Here is a 21,967-nt window from a genome sequence, read left to right on the forward strand (position 1 = left end):
CGCGCGACAACAAGGGGCAGAGGAAATCAACAGGATTAGACTTTAGTTATTTTCTTCATTTTATTGTATATGACATTATGACATGATGAGATACATTATCATATTTTTTGTTGATATTTTGACGCTGAGTTGGGACTCAGGAGTCGGGACTTACTATTTAGGACATGATTCAACATTATGTGTGATTTTAGCACTAGAAATGGTATTAAACATCTTATACATTAGTTCTTTTATCATTTTAAGTGTCAATGTATTTATTTTATGATGTAGATGGTTTAGATATTAAAAAAATTGAAAAAAAATGAATATTTTTGTACCAAACGATTATTTCCCGATTATTTCCGATTATTTCCCGATAATTACGATTTTTCCCGATTTTTTCCTCGCGCTGATATTATCCCGATAACGATTAATGCAACATTGAAACAACCCACCTTGCTCTATCTTAACCCAAGCCCTGTATAAACTGATGAAAATTTTACTAGTGTTTGACAGAAAAATGGAAGTGATAACCTTTTTCCATTTGTTCAAGGAGAAAAGTATAAAATTACAAATACATTTAAGAAGTATATCATGATAGGACCTTGGTTAACTCTTACCTCTAAATATAAATCCTTGAAGTAACAACCAATACAACTTAACACGAAAATGTATTCAAAGAGAAAGTATCAAAATACTAAAGATGTATATTATGATTGGACCCTGGTTATATCTTACTTGCAGATATAACCCCTTGAAGTAACAAATAATACAAGTTAACAGAAACCTCAATAACTAGCACATATAATTTGGCATGAATGCCATATCAATATTTTTGAAACAAAACAAACCACCTTGCTCTATATCAATCCAAGTCCTGCATAAACTGATGAAAATTTTACTGCAAGTTCCTTAATGCATTAAGAGGTTTAGTAAAAATGCCAAGAACCAAAGGACCATCACACTCCATTCTATTCTTAACCCATGCAAATTACCTGCTGTTTTGTTAGTCTGTACATAAGAAGGTTGAGAACTCGATAGTCGAATGATTTAAGTTGTAAAGCTCTCATAGCATCCTGAATTGAGATCTGGATAGCATATGCAACACCTCACAAAAATTAGGAAAAACCACCCCAAATAGCAGAGCAGAACTAGAAATATGCATAAGAACTTAAATGGATAGGAGAACAAATTATTTTATTTAAATATTAAAGTCTACTGGTGACCACAAATGGATGATGTGACTACAAAAAGTATAACAATTATGCATTGGTTGTGCTAAGGCATCTCTATAAGAACTGAAAAGGCAAAAAAAGACTACAACAAGAATCCCAAAACAGATAACATCGTACTCTGGAGAACCCAAAAGAGAAAAGATGGCGGAGACTTAAATGAACATCAAGGAAGAAGCCAAAAACCAATGAAGATGTAAATTGTCATCTCTTCTAACAACCAAGGCCAAGAAATGTGTAACAAGATTCATGTGGTCCACTACTTGTGTGTCTTGAAGTCTGCATTGTTTGACTGACCTAGTATTGGATTTTTGTTCATGATACTCATGATTGGTACCTTCTAGAGACTTAAAGTAAGAAGGAATAAACCTAGAGCGAGCAATGTGTGGAGATTTGTTTGTGAGTTTTCTCCTAGAAGTGAAGCATCTCACTAAGGAGTAGGGGAATAAATCTCTAGTCATTGTGCTATACAAAAAACCTTAACGAGCCATGAGAGTATCAGAAAAATAATAATGGCCATAGATTTCATAATAGATATGACATCTATACATGAAATGGCATTCTAACGCAAGTTCTTGAATACACAATCTGCAAGTGTGATGCTCCCTTTGAAAATATAGACATCCAGAACTCTGTAGCGACTTGTGACACTTGCGAACAAAACAAGCGTGAAAAAGTGAAGACACCAAGGGCATTGCAACCACTACTGATCCCAACACATATGGACTGACATCTCTACAAATTTTATAATGGAACTCCCAAGAGTCGCTAACAAAACAGTAATGATGAAGTTCATCAACCATCTTTCCAAATGTGCTCATTTTTGTGCCTTATCGCACACATTTAACCCCTCTTCAGTTGCCCAACTCTTCATGAATCAGATTTTTAGGTTACATGGCATACCCACTTCCATTGACTTAGATCTAGAGCCTACCTTCACTAGCAAATTTTAGAAGGAGTTGTTTAAACTTCAAAGTACCCAACTGAAAACAAGCACTATGTATCATCCCAAACAAATTGTCAAACTGAAGTGATCAAAGCATGTTCATCATGGTAAAGCATGTTCTTCATGCCATAAGATTTATTGTCATGAGTCAAGAAAGTCAATGTCATGTATATAAGACCCATCTGGGCAAGATGTACCATGTAAAAAAAATATTTTGAATCAAGAAAGTCAAAATAAGCCTCCTAGCACAAGTCAGCCCTGCCAGAGACAAGTTGGCCTAGAGAGGGGTAATTCGACCTCACAAGAAGCCTATATATAGAAGGAACTTCGACCTCATTTCACACACACACAAAACAAGTTCGAAATTGCAATAGGAGGATGAAATATGAGCAAAGAGACAAGGAAAGAAGAAGAAAAGCAAAGCGAAGGAAGAAGACCTTAATTTTGGACTATCTCTCTCTCATGTGCAAATTAGAATTTTTGTTCTGCAGCAGGGGTGCAGAGAATTGCAGCTCGAAATTCTGAAGTTACTGCAGGTCTGAATTTCTAAGATAGAGGGCTGAAATCTGAGATTGGAGCAGGTTTGAAGAGGGTTGACTCTTGTTGACTAGAGTTGACTTTTGTCATCTTGGAAGGGCTTTGTTGGAGGGCTGACTTGGTGCTAGGAGGAAGTCTTGGTCTTGAGGTTTGGTCTTGGTTTTTTCATTTGTAGCAGGTTCTATAAGAAGAGAAGAGATTCTTTCTAGGTTTTCCCCTTGTAGGGGTTTCACCCTGATTTGGAGCCTATATCTTGTGCCCAATGTCTTTATTGTTTTTCTCTTGATAATTATTCGATGAAAAGATCTAATAAAGAAACATAAGAAGATAACTAAAGTCCACAAGCAATTATTAAGGTTAAGGAGAATTTGTTTCAATAGTTTCCCTAGTGCATTCTCTAACATGGTATCAAAGCTAAGGCAAACAAGAGAAGGCAGTTGGAAGATCGTCTTGAAGGGTTTGTTTGTCAAAGGGAATCATTTGCAAATAGGACACAAGGAAAGAAGAAGAAGACCTATTGACCTAGAAGGAAGATTACTATATCAAGGATTTCATCGTCTCAAGAAGGATCAAGCTCTCATTGAAGAAAGGAAGGTCAAGTTCCTATTGAAGATTTTCTAGTGCATCATCTTGAAGAAGTGGAAGCATCAAGGAATCTTGGGATCATAATTCACTCTTTGATGCTATTCGAAGACACCATTGTTGAAGGCATCCTAGAGCTCATCATTCTAGGGCATCGTTGAAGTCTCTTTGAAGGTCTTGAAAGCATCAAGACAGGTGGACATATCATCTAGAAGAAGGACTCTTGGTTAACAAGTAAGTATCATATTGATTTCTATGTCTCAACCCACAGATCATATGGCTACATTTTGCAAGGAAAGCAACAAGCCCGTTGGATCAGCAAACTTCCTTGCATGGAAGAAGAGGATTGACTTGGCACTCACAGAAAATGAAGTCATGGAATATGTTCTTGGTGAAGTAGTTGTACTAGACAAAAAAAAGACTCAAGAGCTAGCAAAATACAAGAAGGGAGAAGTAAGGGCACAAAGAATCATTGTTGAATCTATAAAAGATCATCTTGTTCCCTTTGTTGCTGATTTGAAGACATCCAAGGCTATGTATGATAAGTTGGTAAAGTTGTACTCCATAAGTACATCAGGTCAAAAGATTTCCTTGAGGAATTAACTATATAGAATAAGGAAGTCAAAGGATGAAGACATGGCCACTTATCTCATGAAGATCTCACAAATAAGGGATCAATTGCAAGGGCTTGGGGAAACTGTTTTTGATTCTAAAATAACCATTTGTGTTTTAAATGCTTTTCCACCAGATTGGAGCAGTTTTGCAACTAGTATCTACTCTAAGAAGGATAGTACATCTTTTGATGAGTTGTGGGCTCAATGTATCTTAGAAGATTCTAGGATCAAGGCAAAGGATGGCATCGAATCAAATAAAAAATCTCAAGCCTTTGGCCCTTTAGTGCAAGGTCTAAGAAGTTGAAGAAAGAAGTTTGGAAAGTCCAAAAAAAAGGTAGATATGTCCAAAATTCAATGTTTTGGATGCAATGAGTATGGACATTTTAAGAGGGATTGTCCAAACAAGAAAGATAACGAAAGAAAGGAAACAAGTGAAGCTCATATCGCTGAAGAAAAGGTTGAACCTGAGAAGAAGCCGAAAGGAGAAGATCCCCAGCATCTTTACTATTAAAGGAAGTTCCATCTACATCAAGTTCTTTATGAAATTTGTCTTTCTTTCATTAAGTAGAAAGTAGAGTAGCATGCATTGTTGTATACTCTAGAAGACTCTTGTTTTGTAAAAGCATGGTGTCAATTTTCATAGGGCTATATTGCTCTTTGCTTTTGATAATTGCATTTATATACTTTCATTATTTACATATGCATTCACCCCATAACATCATCACATCATTAGCAATTATGTAGAAAGAAAAACATTATCAACAATGCAATAGAATAATAAAAGGAACATCAGAAAAGAAGCATGCACAAAAGTCCAAAAAAAAGATAGATATGTCCAAAATTCAATGTTTTGGATGCAATGAGTATGGACATTTTAAGAGGGATTGTCCAAACAAGAAAGATAATGAAAGAAAGGAAACAAGTGAAGCTCATATAGTTGAAGAAAGGGGAGAACCTGAGAAGAAGCTGAAAGGAGAAGATCCCAAGGATCTTTACTATTAAAGGAAGTTCCATCTACATCAAGTTCTTTATGAAATTTGTCTTTCTTCCATTAAGTAGAAAGTAGAGTAGCATGCATTGTTGTATACTCTAGAAGATGCTTGTTTTGTAAAAGCATGGTTTCAATTTCATAGGGCCATATTGCTCTTTGCTTTTGACAATTGCATTTATATACTTTTCATTATTTACATATGCATTCACCCCATAACATCATCACATCATTAGCAGTTATGTAGAAAGAAAAACATCATCAACAAGGAAGTAGAATAATAAAAGGAACATCAGAAGAAAAGCATGCACAAAAGCAAACACTAGAATTTGGTCGAAGACTAGAGCAAAAACCCCACAAGGGGGAAATCTGAAATCAATTATTCTTATTCTATTAGATTTCATCAATTGGTCAGCTGAGAAGTACAAGATACAAATATCATCAGGTTTCTAAGAGCCTATACATAGCTTTTTCACAACTTCGTTTGTGAACAAGCTTCATCACCAATACTACCATACAATACTATAATCAATAACTTGCCATTAGGGTTGCAACATACAAATACCATCAGTGCTTCTGGACTGTAATGATGTCATACATATATCTAACCATACTGCCATAGTGCCAAGTCCAACCATACTACTGTGTTGCATATACATATAATGTTAAATCAATACGGTGAGCCATACCAACACTGTCTCACCTCTGCATACACAGAGATTAGGGTTTCTCTTGGAGATGCTACTAATGCTCAAACATATATATTGTATTGTTTTGAAATATACCACTGTGCGTAGACTACATATACCATACTGTTGTGTCGATACCATACAAATTGTTGAGCCAAGACAACTGTGCCTAGAACCCACATATATATGTATACTGAGACAATATATAAAGTGCAAAGAACACTACTTCTGGGTTGTAACGATGCCATACAGATATCATACTGCCATAGAGTTGAAACCAATATTGCTATAGTGCCAAGACCAATATTTCTCATACATAACACTATATTGTATGAGATCATGAGAATAAATGGCATTGTGTTGTGAAAGACCATACATAATACTGAACTGTAGCGTGACCATAAATAACACTGAGCTGTGTGTGACCATACATAATACTGAGATTCCATACATGCTGAGATGCCTTGCATATTTCACTGGACTGTGATATAATATATTAATGATGCCATAAATATAACAGTGATGATAATGAAGTCATACATATTAGAGAACCTATGCATGTTGAAAATTTGGTACGTTAGGGATGAATTTCTAAAAATAGAAAGTCTAAAAATAGAATTTCTAAAAATAGAAAGTCTCAAGTATGACTTTTCAAAAATAGTAAATCACCTTGCATCAATTGATAATCAAATATTGTTGATAGAAAATCCCTTTCGATCATCAATCAATCCTAATAGTTCAATTTCGACTTAATCATCATTATTATTATTATTATTATTATTATTATTATTATTATTATTATTATGATATTATTATATTATTGTTAAAAAGAAATTCAAGTCACTCAATCATGGCTCTCAATAATGTCCTCTTACACTCTCATTATTGGCATGGAATATTCCTCTTATACTCTTATTAATGCTCTTACACTCAATAAAAGCATGTCATAAAATGTAATGTTCCTAAACAGGAATTTAACTGGTAATCCAAATAAACAAACAGTGCAGTAGTGAAAAATAAAAACATGTATCAAACACCCATGAAACACTGTAAAACTAGAACTGTTGAGCCATATGTTATGAAATATGAGAGCATGAGTACAATATATAAATGAAGTGGTGCACTTGGGCTTGTCTCAAGGACAAGCTGGACCAAACCCAAGGGGTGCAATAGCTGGAAAGATGGTTGTTCAGTTGTTGCACCACTATGCACTGCGATGTCCCAGTAAATTGTTGATCTGTTGACTTCGACCTGTTGGAATGTGCCCAAAAACCGCATAAAAAACTTTGTCCTTTCAGCCTTAGACTCCTGGACAAAACCCAGAAAAACCCAGAAGCGAATTTCTCTCATTTTGACTTTGGATTTTCGGCCTCTTGGGAGCCCCTCTCTGGCTACTGCTGCCAAATTCGATTTGCAGGAAACAGCCTGCAAATCCACCTGGAAACACCCCTCAAATGTTGCTTTCACCTGTAGTAGCTGATCCCTTGCTCCCCGGATGGTCCTTGGCCCTGATGGTTGCTCACCAAAGCCCCACGAATTTGCTGCCAGAGGCCACTACGCAGTCCCTCTGCCCAGAAATGCGTATTGTTGTGTGTACTGACTAGCTGGCTGCAAAACTCTGAGAAAATACCCTCATCCCTCTACCTTCCTTGCTCTCGGAACTCCCAGCAAGTTAGGGACCTCCTGGCTGGCTCAATCCTCTTCTACGTATTTCTGGTTGCCCAGAAAGTACACAGTCCCTTCCTCTATGTGGTTGGATGAACTGTGAATCGATGTTGAAACTCCTGCAACCTCTGTGGAACAGCCTCCCTAAGGCAGGCACGGATAGTCCCCCGAAGTAGAGGTTGAATCTTCCCTGCGGAAGACTCATGGCTAAACAGCTGGTAGACTCGCTAAGCAGCAAAGCGTACAAGAGTAAGTTTGTTTGTCAAATAATCAGAATGCTGCAAAATGAGAGCTCCATCCTCTTTTATCACTTTGGACCCCCTTAGCCTCTTGTGGGCCCCTCCTTCCACTAGTTCGAATTCCCTCCAACGCATTCCTTGGCCAAGTTCGAATTATGCATGTGGTGGCCCCCACATTCCACTAGCTACCAGAAATAAATCGAATTGCCTATAGTTCCTAAGTTCTGCGTGTGGGGTCCTCCTCCTAAGCCAAAAATGATGCCAAAATTGTGTTGCTGCACCTATGACTAATTCATTTGAGAAGGGACATGACAATCCTCCCCTCCCAAATGTTGCTTGCCCTCAAGCAACCTCAAAGTCGGGTGCTCTAGTATGTGCTCACCCTCCCAGGTGGCATCTTCATCCGACAAGTTCTTCCAGCGCACCAAGAACTCCCTGATGGTTCTGCTCCTCAGTCTTCTCTCCCTGCTTTCCAGTATGGCCTCTGGTTCCAGCACCAAATGGCCCTCATCATCCAATGGGGGTAGATCAGTTGTTGCGGTCACCTGTTGTCCCAACACCTTCTTCAGGCATGAGACATGAAATATGTTATGGATCCTGCTCCTCGGAGGTAGCGCTAGCTCATAGGCCACCTCCCCAACCTGCCTAGTCACCTGGTAGGGCCCATAGAAGCGTGGTTGTAGCTTCTCAGCCCCCTTCTATTTTAGCGTAGACTGTCTATAAGGCTGCAACCAGAGGTACACTAGGTCCCCCTCCTCAAAGTGCCTCTCTACCCTGTGTCGATCTGCATATAGTTTTTGTTGATTTTGGGTTGTCGCTAGATTATCCTTGAGAGCTTTAAGGATATCTTGGCTCTCTTGGACCCATTCTTTGGCCTTTGGGTCCCAATTGTCTCCGAAAATAACATCAGCAAAAGTTAGAGCATCGTAACCATAGAGGGCACAGAAAGAAGTCATACCGATAGACATGTGGTGCGTGGTGCTGTAGCAGAACTCGCCCAAGTGCAACCATCGAATCCACGTCCTCCATTGACCTGTCACATAGTTCCTCAAGTACCCCTCCAACCACTGGTTGACCCTCTCTGTCTGGTCATCGTTTAAGGGTGGTAACTAGTGCTAGGAGTAAGCTCCATCCCAACCAACCTAAAAAGCTCCTGCCAAAATCCACCCATGAATTGACTCTCTGTCGCTAACAATGTTCTTGGGGAGTCCATGTAGTCTGAAAAACTCCTGGAAGAACAACTCAGCAACCTGGGTAACCATGAATCTAGTGGGGATGGCGAAAAAGTGGACAAATTTGGTCAACTTGTCGACCACCACATATATGCAATCCTTCTCCTGTACTGTGGGGAGCCCTGTGATGAAATCCATCAAGATACTTTCCCATTTCCCCTATGGAATGGGAAGTGGTTGTAATAGCCCTGCAGGGTGAGTCAGTTCCCCCTTGTTCTGCTAGCAAACCTCACACTCCCTTACGTGCTGCAACACGTCCTCCTTGAGGCCTTTCCACGTGAACTTCTCCTGAACAGCCACGTAAGTCTTCCAAAACCCCTGGTGTCCAGACAGTGGTGAATCGTGAGCTACCTGGAGTACCCTCTCCCTCAACTGCAAGTTGGGCACTAAGTAAATGTGCCCCTTGTAATAGATGACCTCATCCATCACACAGTAATGCTCATCTGCATGTGTCCCCTCTAGCACCTCGCAGGCCTTCCTGTCCTTGGAGTACTCAACCAACAGCTAAGCCTTCCAATCCTGGCAGATGCTCATAAGAGATAACCTAGTCGGTCTCCTGGATAGAGCATCAGCCACCACATTGTGCTTGCCCCGCACATACTCAATATCGAAGTCGTAGGCCTGCACCTTGTTGACCCATCTCTATTACCTGTCATTGAGGCCCTACCGCCCCATGAAATGTCGAAGACTGTTGTGATCAGTCTTCACTCGGAATCGGTTGCCCACGAAGTACTGGCAAAACTTGGCCAATGCATACATGATAGCCATCATCTCCTTGTCATATATAGAATATGACAGCTCATGCGGTAGGAGCTTCCGACTCTCCAAAGCTATGGGGTGCCCCTCCTGTAACAATACGGCTCCAACTCCTACCCCTGATGCATCACACTCCACTGTGAATGGCTGAGAAAAATCTGAGAGTGCCAAAACAGGGAAACTGCTCATCACCTCCTTGAGGTGATCGAAAGCGACCTGTGCTCCCTCAGTCCATGCGAAGGCCCCTTTCTTGGTCTAGTCGGTCAAGGGTGCTGCCAGTTGTGAGAACCCCTTGATAGTAAGCGCAAATGCCCAAGAAGTCTCTCAATGTAGTCACGTCTCGGAGTACTGGCCAATCTCGGATGGACCAAATCTTCTCCTCATGAACCTACACCCCATCTGCTCCAATGATATGCCCGAGATAAAGCAACTATGTCAATCCAAACTCGCATTTGAAGAGCCTGGCATAGAATTGTTGCTCCTCTAGAGTGCATAGTACCTCCTCCAAGTGTTTGAGTTGCTCCTCCCATGTTCGGCTATAGATGACGATGTCATCAAAAAACACTAGCATGAACCTCCTCAGCTGCCCCTGAAAGATGTGGTTCATGCAAGACTGAAATGTGGTGGGAGCGTTGGTCAACCCAAATGGCATGACCAGAAACTCAAAGTGCCCATAGTGGCACTGGAACGCTGTCTTTGGGATGTCCCGATCCCAAACTTTGATCTGGTGGTACCCCAAACGCAGATCGATCTTAGAGAAGTACTTTGCTCCTCTAAACCCATCCATTAGCTCATCAATACGGGGAATGGGGTACCGATTCTTGAGGGTCTTCCTGTTAAGGGCTTTGTAGTCTATGCACATCCTGAGGGTCCCATCCTTCTTCTTCACCAGCACTACGGAAGAAGCAAAAGGACTGGAGCTAGGCTTGATGTGACCCAAAGAAAGCAGCTCCTAAATAACCTTCTCTATCTCGTCCTTATAGGCTTTCGGGTGCCTGTAAGGAGTAGTGATGACTGCCTGTATACTCGGCTCTAGCTCAATGGTGTGCTCAAACCCTCTATCCGGTGGCTGCCTTCGTGGAATGTCCCCGAACACCACTACGTACCTGTCGAGAAGAGCCTGTATGTCTGTTGGTGGTGATTGTGCCTGTCCCCCAGCCTCTGAGACCCTCAACTCGACTGCCCATGGAATGTCCCCATATCGAAGATCTGCCTCCATCCTGTGGGCCGAAACTATCTGAAGCAGATAAGACTGCATGTCTCTCAAAACCACCAGTTTGTCGTCTGACCCCATGAACTCCATCTCAGGTTTCCTCCAATCTGTCGTAACTCTCCCAAGGGAATACAACCACTAGACACCCATCACCACGTTGGTGTCTGGCACATCGACCACAAAGAAGTGGTCCGTCATCGAGTAGTTTCCCATAACTATTGTCAAGGAGGGCATGTATCTGGTACACTGGATGGTACAGTCACCTGGCACTAGGACGGAGAATCCCTCAAACTCTGTCGTGGTGAGGCCCCTCCTCTGGACCAGCTGTGCATCTATGAAGTTGTGGGTAGCCCCACTGTCCACTAGTACCGACACCCTCTGTCCCTGTACCGTACCTCTGATCCAGAGTGTCAAAAACTTAGGAATCCCACATAGAGAAGCAAGGACTCCCCCTAATGAGGCAAGAGATGCCCCTCCCTACGGAGGTGGTGGTGGTGGTGGCCCTCTGTCCCCCAAACTCTCTCCATCTGTCCCACCACAATCCTGCTCCACCTCATCCTCTTGGTCATTGTCAGTAAAGACCTCAATGTAATGTGCTCTACATGTTGTGCACCTATGGCCTGCTACCCAAGGCTCTCAACATGTGAAGCATAGCTTCCTCCTCCAGAGGTCCTTCCGTGTCTCCTCATCTAGCTGCCCCCTCCCCTGTGTGGTCCTCGGTGGTGGGGATCTAGTCTCATACCCCTTCTGTGGGAAAGGGGTCCATGTAGGGAATGGCGCTCTAATCTTGGAGATGGCCCCCTACAAATCTTTGGCGCACACCACCGCCTCCTACAGCGTAGAGGGTCTGCATGACTTCACCAATCCACGCAGAGGCTCAAGCAAACCCTCAATGAAGGTGTATACCCTCCTGGCCTCGAACAGATCCGAGACCATCACTAACACACGCAAAAAATCAGAAAAATACTGCTTTGGGTTGCCTGTCTGGCGCAGTTGTGTCAACTCCCTAAAGGATGCCTCTGGATCCCTCTGATGAAATCGCTCCACCACCCTCTTGGTGAAGTCCTCATACAAAACTATTTGGGCATGCCCCAGAGTGGTTAGGTCGTGAAACCACCAGTCATGGCCTTCCCCCTCCAAGTGCAGCGCTGCCATCTAAATGGCCTCCTGTTCCATCATCTGGTTGAGTTGAAAGTATGTGTCCATCTTTTCAACCCAAGCCCTGGTTGTGCACTTAGCAGTGCCATCAAAGGTAGGGAAGTACATTCTCCCTATAGTTCTCTGCAACTCATAGTTTTGGGTCCCCTGTCCTCCGTACCCCTTGTTCCTCTCACTCTGCTTGAGCTTGCAGTAATCTCTGAAGGAGAGGGCTTCTTTGAAATCTTCGTCCATCGCCTGCCACTCTCTGAAGTAATCCCCCATCTAGGGAATGTCTTCCTCCCTTGTTGGTTCGATCTATGTGATTGGCACGAATGAGGGTAGTGTGGCCCTAGTGGACACACTCACTGAAGGGTGTTGCGCTGCTGGTGAGGGATGATTTGTTGGAATTTCTAAGTTTAACCCGTTAGAAATTCTTCCTGTACTATCTGGTTTATTTCTTCCTACTTGCTTAATTACTTAACAAGTTATTTACCATGTAAATACTGAAAATAAACACAAGTACAGTATCAACATCTACAGATCATGAACTAAAAGAAAACATGCACACAAGTGACACCGTTATTTTTGGACCAATATCCCCGGAAAAACTCAATGCGAGAAAATCGGTGCAGCTATTCAGAGGGTTTCATTATTATGCAGTTTTCAGAATACAACTTGGGTGCCAAAAATGGCTCACCCAACAGAAAATGCCCTCGGCAGTAGTTCCTCTCCTCAAAGATAGATATTTCGGTTGATTAATCACCGGATGAACGATCCCACAGCAACAACTACAGCTTCCACTGCTCTGCGTCACTCTGATAGGGACTGCGTCACCCTACCCGGCTCACCAGCGACCAGTCTGTCCCACGAAAGTCCTCCAAGCGCTGCCTCTTCGCCTTGCATCAACTCTGCTAGTCTCTGCGCAGCTACTGAAGCTTTTGTATCAGCCCTCAAACCCTCTGCGTCACACACGCTGGCTTCTCCTGGCTCTGCGCTGCTCCTAGCTGCCTCTGCGTAGCACCCAGCTACCTCTACGTCAACCTCTCTGGCTCTGTGTTGTCTCTTTGGTAGTAACTCTGCCTCTCTGCTATGTATTCACTGCCCCTCGCTGTTGATCACTGATTCGATTTCTCTTAGCAAACCTCACTCTAGAAAACCAAATGACTGATCACTCTGGTGTGTTCTCCAACTGACCCTCAAGCCTCCTCTTAAACTTTTCTCGTTGGTCCATCAACAGCCAAGATTAAATCTCTAATCAATGGCTAAGATTATATTTGGCTTGATCCATGACTTTTGGAACATTCTAACCCAGTTTTATATTAATACCCATTAATATTTTATTTTTCCGAAGTTTAGACTTAGGAACTCCATTAAAAATATTAATTATTTTAATATCCCCCAAACCGGTTAGAATCTGCCCAAACCATTCCTAGGTCTTGGAGATCTCGTGTGCTTTAGCCTCTCCACCAATTTTCATGGATAGAGCACATCCGATGCTACCCCAAATCAACATGATCGAAGGGCTAGGAAGCTGGAAGTCTCTCCACACAAAAACCCTCTAGGTGTGGCTTTGTCTCAGCTCTGTGATTTGATCTCCTCCAGCATGTCTTTCTAACCCTTGGCCAAGTCACTCAGAGCCCTCAAGAGGCTATTGAAAGCCATCTCCTCCCTTCACTCGGGCTCTATCATTTCCTCCTCTCAGGCCACTGTTTGCCCTCTTTCCTTTGTGTCTGGTGTAATTTCCAGCTCCCTTGCTCTGCTCATGTACCTCTGCCTTCGATAAGTGATGTTCTCCCGGTCTTCTCCTCTCATAGGAAACCAACCCCACAGTTGAGCCAAGAATTAGGCTTTGATACCACTGTAATGTTCCTAAACAGGAATTTAAGTGATAATCCAAATCAAAAACATATATCAAACACCCATGAAACATTGTAAAACGGGAACTGCTGAGCCATATATTATGAAATATGAGAGCATGAGTACAATATATAAATGAAGTGGTGCACCTAGGCTTGTCTCAAGGACAAGCTAGACCAAACTCAGGGGGTGAAATAGCTAGAAAGATGGTTGTTCAATTGTTGCACCACTATGCACTGTGTTGTCCTAGTAAACTACTGATCTACTGAGTTCGACCCGCTGGAATGTGTCCAAAAATTGCCCAGAAAATTTTGTACTTTCAACCTTAGACTCCTTGAAAAAAACCCAGAAAACCCCGAAGGAAATTTCTCTGACTTTGACTTTGGATTTTCGACCTCTTCGGAGCCCCTCTCCGAGTACTGCTGCCAAATTCGATTTACAGGAAACAGCCTGCAAATCCACCTGGAAACACCCTTCAAATGCTACTTTCACCTGTAGTAGATGATCCCTTGCTCCCCGGATGGTCCTTGGCCCTTATGGCTGCTCACCAAAGCCCCACAAATTTGCTGCCAGAGGCCACTACACAGTCCCTCTACCCAGAAATGTGTATTGTTATGTGTACTGACTGGCTAGCTGCAAAACTCGGAGAAAATACTCTCAGCCCTCTACCTTCCTTACTCCCGAAACTCCCAGCAAATTAGGGGCCTCCTAGCTGGCTCAATCCTCTTCTATGTATTTCTGGCTACCCAGAAATACACAGTCCCTTCCTCTGCGTGGCTGGATGAACTGTGAATCGATGTTGAAACTCCTGCAACCTCTGTGGAACAGCCTCCCTAGGGCAGGCATAGATAGTCCCCTAAAGTAGAGGTTGAATCTCCCCTACGGAAGACTCGTGGCTAAATAGCGGGTAGACTCGCTTTTGGACCCCCTTAGCCTCTTGTGGGCCCCTCCTTCCATTAGTTTGAATTCCCTCCAAAGCATTCATTGGCCAAGTTTGAATTATGCATGTGGTGACCCCCACATTCCACTAGCTGCCAGAAATAAATTGAATTGCCTACAGTTCCTAAGTTCTGCGTGTGGGGTCCTCCTCCTAAGCCAAAAATGATGCCAAAATTGTGTTGCTACACCTGTGACTAATACATTTGAGAAGGGACATGACATAAAATATTCCTCTAACGCACTCTTTAATGCATATGTTACACTCTCTCTTAAAAGCATAAGTTACAAAGGCATTCGTACCTCCTTAATGGCAGAAGTTACATTTCTTAAATGGGCATGAGTTACACTCCTCAAGGCATGCGATTTACTCCTCCTTTATCGCATGGATTTGTTGCTCCTCCTATATATATGTGCCTCATTCTTTCTCCCCTCACTACTTGTGCATTGTGAAAGAAGAATTCAAACTTGAGAGAGACTTGGAGAGTAAGATCAGAACTTGGTGAGCCAAGGTTGATTTAGTGCTTTAGCATTTCGATGTTGATTCAATTGAAGGGAAGGTTGATTCAGTCCTTTAGTGTTTCTGTTGGGTCCCTATAATACTAGTGATTACCCCATTACTATTGTAGTTATACCCCTTATTTATATTGATGTACCCATGTAGTGCCCATATTGTTACTATTGTGTCACATAGAAGCCCACTATTGTTATTGTTGTGCCCTACAATATTATTGTTATGTAGGCTTTGATTGTATTGGGACCACTTAGACTCCTATATATAGAAAGGAGGTATTTTCATTTGTATCATCCAAGAATTGTTCATTTATGTAATGTAAAGGAGGTTGCCCCCTCGAAGAGGCTGAATTCTAAGGCGTGGATCTCTCTTTTCTATCTTTTTGTGAGCTGGTTTCATAACATTTGGTATCAGAGCTTTGGATTCTAGGGTTCCGCTGCTCCAAACAGGTCATCGTGGCATTTTCGCTATAACTTTTTTTCTTTGACGTTTCAGAAGTCGCAAAAAAAACCCATTTGAGAAGAATTGGCGCTGAAGCTTGGGTCCGAATTTCAGAGCTTTTCTCGCGATATTTTCGGAGATATGATCTGAGGAAGTTGGTCTTTTTGCAGACTCCTGAATTACATTCAAAACAGGTGACCTGGGGAAAATCGTCATAACTCTCTCTCTGAGGATCGGATTGAAATTCCGTAAAAAGGTACAGAAAGAGGACGGACTGTAGTTTCTTGTGTGTGTGTTTCAGATTCAAAGGTTGAAACAATGACTCGTGGCACGTCGTACAAGTTCGCTCTACTGAACCAGTCTAAAAGCAAGTCACTGTGGGAGATTTCACATAACTCTTCCTTGGAGAATCCAATTTGGCTCAGACTTGTGGCATTGGAAAGAGGACGCAGAAGGCTACTACAGGTAGCAATTTCAGAATTGGAGGATCCGAAATTACAGAGATACATCAGATTCAATATCAGGCTTCTATAAAGTGAAAAAAGGTGTGTAGTTTTTTTTTAATTTTTGTGTAAGCTTGGTTTAACGGAATTCAAAGGGCATAGTAAAACTTTATTATCGGTAACTGATGCCCCGAGGAAAGAAAATGCAAACACCTAGTAAGGAACCTGAAAGCTCTAGCATGACTCATGAAGAAGAGGAAGAAATGCTACATGATATATCAAAATTACAAGAACAAGTGCAACAAATGTCACGCTCACAAAAGCTAACAGAAGCTAAGATAAGTGGCGTGGAATCTAAGGTAAATGGCGTGGAATCTAAGATAAAGGGAATGGAAGCTAAGATGGATGGCATGGAAGCTAAGATTGACGCTAAATTTGATGGCATGGATGATAAGATGGATGAATTGAAGAAGTTGCTACAAGAAAGGGTCACTAATGGTGAAAAGGTAGTAAAGGAAACTCATGATGAGAATAAAAGAAATGTTAATCATGATTCCATAGACTCTAATGTTGGATCGAAGACTCACCATGTTCCAAAAATCGATGTGAGGAAGTTTGATGGCAAGGATCCCGCCACATGGATATTACAGATGGAGCAATTCTTCGATCTCAATAATGTGCAAAACACACAAAAGGTACGTATGGCAACTTTATATTTGGAACCAAATCAGTTTGTATGGTATCAATGGCTTTGTTCTCGTAAACAATTTATCACTTGGGCAATTTTTACGGAAGAATTGATAGCACATTATGAGGATACAAAAAGCAACACTTTTTTTAGCCAATTGATGAATCTCAAACAAAAGGGTTCAATAATGGAGCACATTGAGGAGTTCCAAAAATTGAACATAAGGATAAAAGATATTCCAGAAGAGCATAGGATTGATGTGTTCATAGGGTCTTTAAAGGATAATATCCAACATGATGTGCGCCTTTGGGAACCTGATTCATTAGAGAAGGCATTCAGGTTAGCAAGAAAAATGGAAAGCAAAATTATGGCAACTAGGAAGCATACCATTCACAACTATAAAGATGGAAGTGTTGTTGCCCATAGTCTTCCACAACCTACAAGGTTGACACACAAAATTGGAAGAAAAAAGAGCAAAAGGGCTTTGTTACAATTGTGATAGCAAATACACAAAAGGTCATAAGTGTGCTGAGAAGAAATTATTCTACATAGATTGTGAAGAGGAAGAAGAAAAGGAGCAAGAAAGGTCAAAAGAAGAGGATATATTCCAGGAACAAAGCCTATATGAAGAACAAATAAATCCGACCATATCTTGTAATGCATTGGCGGGAATTACCACTCCTCAAACCATCAAGATAGAAGGACAAATCAAGAAGAAAAAGGTGATAGTGTTGATTGATTCAGGAAGCACCCACAATTTTATTCATTGTAGGGTAGCAAAAGAATTGAATTGCTTCCTATATCCAGCACCAGAGTGTCAAGTGATGATTGCAAATGGAGGAACAATAAATTGCTCTGGAAAGTGCCATAATATCAAGCTATCCATGGGAGAATATGTATTGACTAGCCCAATGCTTTCCATTCCAATGGGAGGTGTTGATGTTGTACTAGGAGTCCAATGGCTACAATCCTTGGGTACAATAGCTTTTAATTTTCAAGAACTTTTCATGAAATTTTCTGTGGAAGGAAAGGAAGTTGAATTAAGGGGTATTGCAGGGAAACCAGGAAAGATAATCAGCTCTAATGGTATGACAAAGCTTCTAAAAAAGGAGCAAAGGGTGTAATTGCACAATTATGTTCGCTAGATGTTTCCACATTAGAATCATCTATTTCTCCAGATCTCCAAAAAGTCCTGGACAATCATTCCAAGGTATTTGAGACTCCCAAAGGTCTCCCACCTATGCGTGATCATGATCATGCTATTCATCTGATTCCAGGAAGTGTTCCTCCAAACATCAGGCCGTACAGATATCCCTATGTCCAAAAAAGTGAAATTGAACGTATGGTTGCAGAAATGCTAGAGGCTGGTATAATTCAACCGAGTCAAAGTTCTTTCTCTGCTCCAGTAGTATTGGTGCACAAGAAGGATGGATCATGGCGCATGTGTCCGGATTATAGGGAGCTCAACAAGCTCACTATTAAAGATAAGTTCCCCATTCCTGTCATTGATGAATTACTGGATGAATTGCATGGATCAATTTACTTCACCAAGTTGGATCTTCGTTCAGGATATCATCAAATCAGAATGAAGATTGAAGACATTCCGAAAACGGCATTTAGAACTCATGAGGGTCATTATGAATTTTTGGTCATGCCTTTTGGCCTTACCAATGCACCTTCAACATTTCAAGGTTTGATGAATTCAATTTTCAAACCATTCCTTAGAAAATTTGTGTTAGTATTTTTTGATGATATACTTATCTACAGCAAGTCTTGGAAGGATCATGTTGAACATGTTGACAGGGTGCTACAACTATTGGAAGAGAAACAATTATATGCCAAAAGATCCAAATGTTTCTTTGGAGTCCAGGAGGTGGAATATTTGGGTCATATTGTATCTCATGAAGGAGTTAAGGTAGACCCTACCAAAATTAAAGCCATTAAGGAATGGAAAATCCCCACATCCATAAAGCATTTGCGCGGATTTCTTGGGTTGACAGGGTATTATCGCAAGTTTGTTAAGAATTATGGGAGAATAGCAGCACCTCTAACGACATTATTGAAGAAAGATGCATTTTCATGGACTCCGGAAGCAACAAAGGCCTTTGAACATCTTAAAGAGGCAATGTGCCAAGCACCGGTCTTAGCTACACCGGACTTCACAAAAACCTTTACTGTGGAATGTGATGCTTCAGGAAATGGAATTGGTGCTTTTCTAATGCAAGATGAAAGACCCATTGCCTTTGAAAGTCGTCCAATCAAGGGAAAGTTTCTAAGAAAAGCTATTTATGAGAAGGAAATGTTGGCAATACTCCATGCACTTAAGAAATGGCGACCCTACCTAATGGGAAGACACTTCAAGGTAAAAACAGATCATGATAGCCTTAAATACTTTTTAGAACAAAGATTATCCTCTGAAGAGCAACAAAAGTGGGTCACAAAGATGTTGGGTTATGACTTTGAAATCATCTACAAAAAAGGGAAGCAAAATGTGGTGGCAGATGCACTCTCAAGAAAGGATGAGGATGTGGAAGCATTGTTGTGCGCTATTTCTATCATCCAACCAGATTGGATAAATGAAGCAAGGGAGGAATGGAAGAATGACGAAGAAGTGTGGGCACTTATTCGAAAGCTACAACAAGATTCCAGTACGTCTGATACATTTAGCTGGAAAAATGATTCGTTATGGTACAAAGATCGCTTATACCTCTGTAAGAATTCCCAGCTAAAACAAAAGATTCTTATGGAATTGCACACTTCTCCCTTAGGAGGGCACTCAGGATTTTTAAAAACTTACCACAGGGTTAAGAAGGAATTTTTTGGGATGGCCTTAAATCAGATATTCAAAAGTTTGTGGCAGAATGTTTGGTTTGCCAGCAAAATAAAGTTGAAACAATTAAGACACCGGGTCTATTACAACCTTTATCCATTCCAAGCCAACGTTGGGAGGAGGTTTCAATGGATTTTATCACAGGTTTACCCAAGTCTGAGGGAAAGAGTGTCATCATGGTGGTAGTTGACAGACTTACCAAGTATGCACACTTTTGTGCATTATCACATCCATTTAAAGCCAGTACAGTTTCTACTGCATTTATGGAAACAATTCAAAAGCTACATGGAAACCCAAAGATTATTGTAAGTGACAGAGATCCCATTTTCACTGGAAATTTTTGGACAGAATTATTTTCTTGTCTTGGTACTCAGTTAGCTCATAGCTCATCTTATCATCCTCAATCTGATGGGCAAACTGAGATAGTAAACAAATGTTTGGAAGGATATCTTCGTTGCTTTGTATCTGATAAACAGACACAATGGGTCAAATGGTTGCCTCTGGCTGAATGGTGGTATAACACTTCCTTTCATACAGCAACAAAAATGACCCCATTTATGGCACTTTATGGGTATCAACCACCATCCATCACATCATATTTAAGAGAAAATTCTAAGGTTCAGGCAGTGGAACATCACATCGAACATCAACAACAAGTCCTCCAACTCTTAAAGGATAACCTTGTGTTGGCACAGAATAGAATGAAACAACAGGCAGATCAGCATCGCAGTGAAAGAAGTTTTGATGTAGGTGATTGGGTATTCCTACGGCTACAACCATATAAGCAAATGTCCCTCAAGCAAGCTAAGAAGGATAATAAATTATCACCAAAGTATTATGGTCCGTACAAGGTGTTGCAAAAGATTGGTACTATGGCATACAAATTGGAGCTTCCTGCAGCTTCTCGATTGCACCCAGTTTTCCATGTTTCATGCTTAAAGAAGGTTATAGGCGACAAGCTCCCAGTTCAAACAATATTGCCAGAACTTGACAAAGAAGGAAAAATTATATTGGAACCGGAAGCAGTTATAGAAACAAGAACTCGACAGCTACGAAATCGATCAATTTCAGAGTACCTTATCAAGTGGAAGAACTTATCCGCTGAAGATTCCACATGGGAGGACGAGAATTTTATGCAGAAGTATCCTGAACTACTCAAGCGTTGAGGACAACACTTTTTGAAGGAGAGGGGCATGTTGGGTCCCTATAATACTAGTGATTACCCCATTACTATTGTAGTTATACCCCTTATTTATATTGATGTACCCATGTAGTGCCCATATTGTTACTATTGTGCCACATAGAAGCCCACTATTGTTATTGTTGTGCCCTACAATATTATTGTTATGTAGGCTTTGATTGTATTGGGACCACTTAGACTCCTATATATAGAAAGGAGGTATTTTCATTTGTGTCATCCAAGAATTGTTCATTTATGTAATGTAAAGGAGGTTGCCCCCTCGAAGAGGCTGAATTCTAAGGCGTGGATCTCTCTTTTCTATCTTTTTGTGAGCTGGTTTCATAACAGTTTCAGTCTTGATTCTGTTGAAGGGAAGGTTGATTCATTGTGTGCATCTGCTACAACTACCAGTGATCTTCATGCTATAGCTTGTTCAAATTTGGGTGAATTTACTCATTCTCTTGATCTTTCATTGTACTTTGTATCTTTGCTAAACAATTGATCTCTAATAGAAGAAGAATTTGGTTGGGTTTTTCCCTTATGGGTTTTACCCTGGCCATTGGATCTAAATTCTTTACGTCTCATTTTTTTCTTGGTTGTCTTGTATTGTGCATTTGATTTATGTTCTATTTACAATTGCTTATCTAATATTGCAGCGTAAAAAAAAATTGTCATAAGTGATCGTTACAACATAGAACATTAGAATTTCAACATGGTATCAGAGCTTTGGTGAAGACAAACTCAAGAATACAAGCTCCATATGCAATTCTCTGTCTGCTAAAATATCTCTTGTTGTCTGCTCCATTTGCAGCGCTCTTTTAGCTGAAATATCTCTTGTTGTCCACTCTATTTGTTGCAACCCATTTTTGACTAAAATATCACTCGCTGATCATTCCACTTGCTGCTCATTTTCTATTGAAATATCTCTTCTATTTTGCTGCTGAAATATCTCATTTACTGCTGAAATTTACTACTGAAATTTAATGGGGTTTTTCCCTGGCTGTCCACCTACATCTTGTGTCTCTTGTTCTTGTGATCTTCATATACACATAAATTGGTAATTGCTTGATGAAACATAATATAATAAAAAAGTGAAAAAAGCCAACATAATTCACAAGTAATTATCAAAGAAGAGGAATCAAACCCTAATTACTAGTAGCATTGATTTCTCAACATAGACATGGTTTTGGGTACAACAAAGAAAACAATTTTTATGTTCCAGATTTCTGAAAACTAGTCTTGTTTGTAAGTGTAGATTTTCTAGAA

At 40.9% G+C, this 21,967-nt stretch overlaps 1 protein-coding gene across 2 annotated transcripts in view; it reads right to left on the reverse strand.

Annotated features, from left to right (window-relative positions):
- The window catches only part of LOC149263519 (ATP synthase subunit B), a 372,029-nt gene that overhangs the window by 113,113 nt on the left and 236,949 nt on the right, over positions 1-21,967 (reverse strand). For both annotated transcript variants that reach the window (XM_089426453.1, XM_089426451.1), the window contains exon 9: positions 975-1,067. In XM_089426453.1, coding sequence (XP_089282579.1) covers positions 975-1,067 — 93 coding nt within the window. The remainder of the gene's footprint in view (positions 1-974; positions 1,068-21,967) is intronic.

Source organism: Pinus tabuliformis, chromosome 6 (assembly GCF_031772625.1).
Source record: "Pinus tabuliformis cultivar Carrire ecotype Pingquan chromosome 6, CPIR1, whole genome shotgun sequence".
In the NCBI taxonomy this organism is placed as follows: domain Eukaryota; kingdom Viridiplantae; phylum Streptophyta; class Pinopsida; order Pinales; family Pinaceae; genus Pinus; species Pinus tabuliformis.